Here is a 7,356-nt window from a genome sequence, read left to right as displayed (position 1 = left end):
TTCTTCATTGTTCTACAAAAAAATCAGTTTGCTAGTTTGCCTCAACCGGTCGAAGATGGCGTTTTTCACGATCCGTTTCAATGGATAGGCAGAATTCATCGTACTTACAAAAAGAAACATTCAAAATGTAAAAAATCCGAATGTACGTTCCATCGACCGGTTCCAGAAGCAAATCCAAATCCACAACCAAGACGAAAAAATAAATAAATACGAGAAGCTGAAACCCAAGGAACGGAAAACATCAGTTATATTCAATCACGACATAAATGCAGTGAGAAATATGATTAAGAAAGCATTGTACATGTTGAATCATCAGCTGATGCCAAATTGTTTTTGACCATTCAGGCATCAACTCCATTATTATTACAACAATTAAAATCAACAATCAGAAATATAAGCACGGACGTCCACGCGAACATTCTGATATTGGGAATCTCATTGTTTCAAACAATGATACCAAGACGTAGTAGTGGACGATGCTAACAAGGACTAGAAATAGTAAGCATATTTTTTTTCTCTTTTCACAGTGATCAACGATCTCAACACTACTACAAAAAATTTTTTTACAATGGAATCTTAAATTTAAGCAATATTGCTGTTGTGTTCAATGATTCTGCTCTTAAACTATAAGTATTTACTTTACTTAACTATAAAGTATATACTTTTTTTCCATTCCGATCCATTATGCATTCCAATTTCATTTTCCATTCCGATCCATTACGCATTGATTAATTTCCATTTTTTCCATTCTTTTCTTCTGATCAACTCTAGGTAGAATATTCATATTTTATTTAAATAAGTATGACGAAAAAATTCCAGGTACTTATCATTGGAGGAAAACAGTTGAAATATTTTTTATTTAAAAAAAATTGACTCACTTGTTGTTGTTTTAAATCAATCTGGTGCAAAAAATAAATGAGAAACTTGACCTAACCTCAATTGTTCAATTGTATTCGTTTGTATTGGTGTTTAAAATACCAACGTTAACTGTCAAAATTTAAGATATGTCAATAAATGTCAAATCACGAAATATTAATAAGAAATTGGTGATATTTCAATCGTGACTTCGAAATTTTATTTGAACTGTACAAAACTGGAATTTAATAATTTACGAACGCTGAAGATATTTCAACTTGGAATAATGAAAGCGACACAAATGAATCGGCGTCAGGATCGATTCAATATGCTTTCCGATTATTATTCTGACAACGAACATCCAAATGGTTTAGATTTTAAGGAAGTAAATAAAATAGTCAAATATCGTGAAGCAATTAATAAATTACAACGAAAATGTGAGTCGTTATCACAGAATAATGAACGATTGGTTCGGAGGTAACTGTTGTGTCAATTATGCATTTTAATTGTGACCGTTCGTAAATTTTTACTTCTTGGATTTTACAGGTTACACTATGTGAAGCGAATAACAATGCGTAAGAAATGTGACGTTGATTTGTTGAAAGCTCGTTTGGATGTTTATAGTGACGAATGGCGAACGGCTCAACCTGATCCAATAACTAAAGTCAAAATGCCCACAAATCTAACACCAACAGGCAAAGTGCGAAAACCACGCTTGAAAAAGAGCAATGCTTCTAACACAATCATTCATGCCGATGCAGATATAAAACCAAATCTTATTGATGGAAAATTATCCAAGAGAAAACGATCAAAATCGGTTAGTATATTATTTGTATATTAAAATTGACTTAAAAAACAAAATATCCAATTGCAGGAAAAGGATCCAAATGCACCAAAGCGACCAGCCAATCCGTTCTTTCAATTTTGTCAGGAGCAACGTTCCTTACTAATGGATGAATTGAATAGCGAATTATTGCCCGGTCAACCAGAGTTATCAAAACAGGAGTTGACACGACAATTGGCACAGAGATGGCGTTCAATGGATTCAGCTACCAAACAAATATACGTAAATAAATACGAGAGTTCAAAACAAAAATATAACATTGAAATGCAGTCATACAAAAAAGATGTTCTGCTTCCGAGTTCGTCGATAAATTTGAATATATATAGCAAGTAGCTTTGAAAATAGTGCAATTTTACAAAACAATATTTGCTAAATTTGATCAAATTCTATTATATTTGAATCAATTTTATGGTTAAGCTGTTTTTTTCCTCTCTGCATTCAATGAATATTGCATGTGTAAATTTGTCTTTGAACATTTTGTACTGAAAACCCATTTTTCCTCGCTAACCATTTCTCCTTTCATTTAGTTGTAGTTTAAGTAAGTTTTTGAATAATATTAGAATATTTGCACATGAATCAGCATTTTATTTTAATTTTATGTATGCGTTTATAAAAACATAACTTCATAGTCGGTAAGTCCATTACGCAAATTGATATTTCATCACATTTGTTAGTATAAAAGATAAAGGTTGCAGAAATGATACCCAACAAACAAGTTAGTAACGTTTTTTTTATTCATTTTAACGTTGAATAATGTAACGCTTTTTCCCAAATTGGAGGTGAAATTGACATCGTTGAATTAGAATGAAATTCAGGTGATATTTATCTGTGCGCCAAACCCTAATTAAATTTTTTTTTTTTTAATAATATTAGAATATTTGCATATGAATCAACATCAATATTAATGTAAAAATCATATAAAATTTTCTTTTAATCTTGTGTATGTGTATCTGTAAACATAACCTCATGTTCGGTAAGTCCATTACGCAAATTGCCATACTACTAGAAAAAGGTTCCCAATACATCGAAATATTGTTCATATATATAAGAGAGACTCTGTCATAATAAAATCAACTCTGGATAACTTGAAAATATTTTGGTATTGGTTATTATTAGTTGACAGTTTGAATAGTGAGCTGACGACACTAAATATTGGCATCGAATGCATCAGAGTTAGCTGAGATTTCAACGAAATCAGGCCCTATAAATCGAAAAATTGACATTTCTGTCCCAAAGAGTGTGTCACAAATTCAAATGATGACATTTTTGGGAATCACAAATTGGTCACTAAATCTGTGTCGAAGAATTTTTATGATTACGGTTGTTTTTATGGAAAGCCTTTTCGAAATTTCGATAATAATTCTTTTTTGGGCAATTTCCACTTTTTTGTTCAAAAGATGTCCACCAGATGTCGTTCCGAAAATTTTCAAAACATTTTTGGAAATCACAAATTAATCAATAAAATACCGCATCATTAGTTTTTTGAAATTTTGTTTTATTTCGAATTTTTCAAAATTTCATTTATAGACTTTTTGATGAATAGGCTTTTTCAAATTTCGGCCTGTTACTTTTTTTCTGGAGCGTCACAAATTCTAAAAATTGCGTCACAAATTTTCACTTATTAATCACTGAAATTATGTGAAGTTTGAGCACAATCGGGTACTTTGGCCCCCTAGGTAGTGTGCGCCTGTTTGGCGTATTGTTTGTTATGAATTTCACAATCGAATGCAAATCATATTATTTTTCGATAAATTTCTACAGCATTTTGATACCGGTTTGTTCTGGCGATTTTTTTGCGGTGATTGTAACAAATTTGTTGAGTACAAAATAAAAATGGATTTTTTCCTAATTTTCATTTGAACAATGGCAAAAAGGCGAGGGCCTAAAATTTTTAGCGATGTTCCAAGAAAGAAAGCAAAACAAGGAGAAAAGAAAAAGAATGAAGAACATTTCGAAATACGAACAAAAAAAATTATCAGCCAATTCAATAATAATAATAACTGCACCGAACAGCGTTCCTTCGCCTTGGTGGTTTATTGAAAATATTTCAATTAAATAAATATAATCACGGGGGACGCAATACCAACATACATATACACATATTTATATGTGATATGTATATTTTTGCGTCACTCTATATATACTGTAAAGAAATGAAAATCGATACCGCTGACTTTTGGAAAAGGGTTTTTGCATATTTTAGTAGTGCTCGGCACCAAATTAAGAATCCGCAAAAAAAATTAAAAAATTTCAAAATTTGACCGCTAGGTGGCGTTTCAAAAAAAAGGTAAATTTTTGGTTTTGTCCATTTTTGACCACCCAAACCAGAAACAAATTTCCGAAAAATGGCATATTCGGAAACTGGAGTTCGGGTAGATAGTGTTGAAAAAAAAAATTGTTGGAATCGATCGAAAAGTGTCCGAGATATGTATGTCGAAAAATCTTACGAAAAACACAACATTTTTGAAATGATATGTTTGTGTGGCGGCAAATTTTTTTCCGTACTTTTTGATAAATCGCCGGGGACCGATTTTATTCGAAAGCAGATGGAAAACTGAGCATAAATGTCTCTGCGAATTTTTGGATTTCGTCGCGCAAGCCTGGGGTCTAGGTTCGAAAAAAAGTGAAATGCACTTTTTCAGTTTTTCATCAAATGGCCTACTTTCTGTGCATATGAAAGGTGAGGTAATGATCTATATGTCGTTAAAAAGCTACGAACCTCAGCTATCCAGATCTGACGTCAGATTGGAAAAAATTTCGAAAATGATCGCTATATGGCGCTGCATGTGTTGTTTTTTTGGAAAAATGACCATGACTTTTTTAACACCGACCAAAATTTAAAAAATTACATACGTAGTTTTCTGGTGGAAAACTGAGGTTTGTTGAAGACCAAATTTGTGATGTTTTGGTGTGTGTGTCATATCTGGGAAAATTCGTAACGAACCATTTTTTTTTTGTCCAAAGTAAAAAAAAAAATTTCGAAAATTTTCGATTTTTGGAGAATTTCAAGATTATGGTATACCGGATATTTTTCAACAAAAATACGTTATTTTTGGCTCTTCGGCAAGATATTGAGCTTCTCTTGAGCATACAGTGAAGAAATTTTCAAAAAACTTCAGTGGATATGGTTCAATCCATTTATCACCATACTATTAAAAAATGGGGAAAAATCGATGAAAATCGTAATTTTGTTTAAAAAATGTGTGAATAATGATTTTTTTTTATCATAGATCGAAAGAGCACCAAACTTTTGAAACAATGTGCACATTTTTTAGAACCAACATTTTTCAAAATTGGAAAAAGCGTGTATTTGGCCGACCACCTTTTTAAGATTTTTTTAATAACCAACTACAACATACTTGGAATTTATATTTTTTTTAAAAATGAAACAACTGATATCACTACTCGGACCCAAGGAATCCAATGGGGGCAATCTTTTTGAGAAATTGTTTTGATTTTTAGAGATAATCGGCCTGGAAACTACACCTTGAAATGATATTTTGAGGGCTTTATTCAATTGAAGAAAATGAAAAAAACATTGGTACAATTAGTTTTGAATAGATTTGGTAACCATACATACTACAAATTCACTGTGGAAATTTCTCTATTTGTTTCAAAATTTTACAAAAACAATTAAAAATGCAAATAAAAACAAATGATAAAAGTATGGCAGAAAGCAAAAAAAAATTGGCGTGCATTTCAAGAAATCGATTAATATAAATATTTTTAATTTCCAATGTGAAGAATATTAATATATGAATACAATAAAAGAATATATATATAAAATTCAGGCGAGCGTAGCGAGGCAAAAATTTTTGTAGATTTCAAACAGAAAAATTAAATTAAATGTTAAAACAAATGATATAAGTAAAAAACACGTCTTTGGAAGTTCTCACTGTGACGCAATACTGCACATCAAATCTAAAAATGATCTGATATAAATTTTCAGTGACGCTTGCAATCAAATACACAAACAATTTTTATATTGCGTTGCCTCTCTCATTCTTAGAAAATTAAAAATGAAAATTTCATTGTGATAATGCCCAAGAGGCAATACGCAATATAAAAATTGTTTGTGTATTTGATTGCAAGCGTCACTGAAAATTTATATCAGATCATTTTTAGATTTGATGTGCAGTATTGCGTAACAGTGAGAACTTCCAAAGAAGTATTTTTTACTTATATAATATAATTTCATTTTTATCAAGCATTTTATCTGGCGTCACTCTTATTGCTATATAAAGTCAACGAAGCGTTGATATCGATGATTTGAAATCAGAGGTGCGCACTGGGGGGGGATTCAGGGTTTTACCCCCCACCTAGCTTGGTCACTTCCGGATTTCCGGGTCTAACTTTACCCCCCTCAAAATTTCATCACGTCCGGATTTCCCTCCCCCAATGATTCAAGTACATTTTCTAAATACACATTTTTCTGTATATTCATTACAAAATTGCTTTGTTTTTTTCATTTTCTGGCTAGTTTTGTAAAAAACTATCATTTTTTGAGATAATCGAAAGTACGTCATATTATTGAAACTCATTCATTATCATTTTCGTTCTCAGTCAAATCGAAAGTCAATCTTAATACAAGCGGTTTCAGGTTTTCGGAATTGTTTATTTTCTTGACCCCCCCCTTCCAAAAATCCGAAATTTGACAGCTATCCCCCCCCAAAAAAAAAATGCGTGCGCACCTCTGTTTGAAATATTTTAAGAACACTAATGGGAAACAGGAAATTCGTCATATTTTCACCACCGTGGTGCACATGCATGCAATAAAATATATATATATTATTATTATTATTATTAAACCACCAAGGCGAAGGAACGCTGTTCGGTGCAGTTATTATTATTAAAAAAATGGTGTCTATGCAAATAAAATGCCAAACGAGTCAAAAGAAATGCCCGAGGAATTGACTCAGCATTGTGACAACACATTTGACCACACATTGTGAGAAGGGATTGGCGTACTTCTTGCAAATGAAGTGCTACCAATTCAATCAGGACGAATACAGATTATTCAATGCAGGCCACGCCACAAGAAAAATCCATTGTTATTCGGAAATTCATTGTTATTAAGATTCATGATTTTACCGTTGTACCGCTATGTGATAATAACCTCAAACACATCAGTTTCGATCAAGGATTTGTTAACACTATTGGCTCAACGGAAAATGATTCCAGAAAAATTCAGTGGCAAAGATGATTGAGATAATTGTGTATATAGCAAAATTATTTTGAAGAAAACCCATACTTGGAATATTTTATTCGACATGAAGAAAATCAATGAAATCAAAAGACCAAACCAGCAATTTCACCGTATGATTGTGTGCGATAGCGTTTCGGCTTCGGTACTATTTGAGTCACCAAAACGCGAGAAAACCGAATCCATTCGTGGATTAAACAAAAACGTGAAGCCGGTGATTACACGTATATCATCCCCGGCGTGAACACATACTATGCTGGATTTCATCGGAACATTGAAACTTTTGTCGAAGTGAGTTAATTATTTTTTTTTTTTATGAAATTTTAAATATGCAGGGTTTTTATTTTATATTTTTCCCTTGAGTAAATCCAATACTCAATACATAATCATTACATAATCTTAATCTAGATTCAATTTATTGATTGTTTGTATTTTGGCTGTAATAAGGGAAAAC

At 31.9% G+C, this 7,356-nt stretch overlaps 1 protein-coding gene across 1 annotated transcript; it reads left to right on the top strand.

Moving 5' to 3' along the window:
* Positions 1-1,021: 1,021 nt before the first annotated feature.
* On the top strand, positions 1,022-2,791 carry LOC116350499 (high mobility group B protein 13). The gene is made up of 3 exons (XM_031782291.1): positions 1,022-1,332; positions 1,402-1,672; positions 1,730-2,791. Exons 1-3 carry the CDS (start codon positions 1,142-1,144, stop codon positions 2,030-2,032), a joined length of 765 nt encoding a protein of 254 aa, XP_031638151.1. The 5' UTR covers positions 1,022-1,141; the 3' UTR covers positions 2,033-2,791.
* The last annotated feature ends 4,565 nt before the right edge of the window (positions 2,792-7,356 follow it).

This window comes from Contarinia nasturtii, unplaced genomic scaffold (genome assembly GCF_009176525.2).
Source record: "Contarinia nasturtii isolate CC-2019 unplaced genomic scaffold, AAFC_CNas_1.1 Cnas_scaffold_4195, whole genome shotgun sequence".
NCBI classification, from domain to species: Eukaryota; Metazoa; Arthropoda; class Insecta; order Diptera; family Cecidomyiidae; genus Contarinia; species Contarinia nasturtii.
Note: the sequence above shows the minus strand (reverse complement) of the source record. Positions and strands in the feature narration are given on the sequence as shown.

What these genes read in the sequence shown, in the direction of transcription:
- LOC116350499 (XM_031782291.1), top strand. Translation starts at nt 1,142, where the DNA reads ATGAAAGCGACACAAATGAATCGGCGTCAGGATCGATTCAATATGCTT. An exon ending in AATGAACGATTGGTTCGGAG is followed by an intron (nt 1,333 to 1,401) that starts GTAACTGTTGTG and finishes TGGATTTTACAG; the next exon opens with GTTACACTATGTGAAGCGAA. An exon ending in AGAGAAAACGATCAAAATCG is followed by an intron (nt 1,673 to 1,729) that starts GTTAGTATATTA and finishes ATCCAATTGCAG; the next exon opens with GAAAAGGATCCAAATGCACC.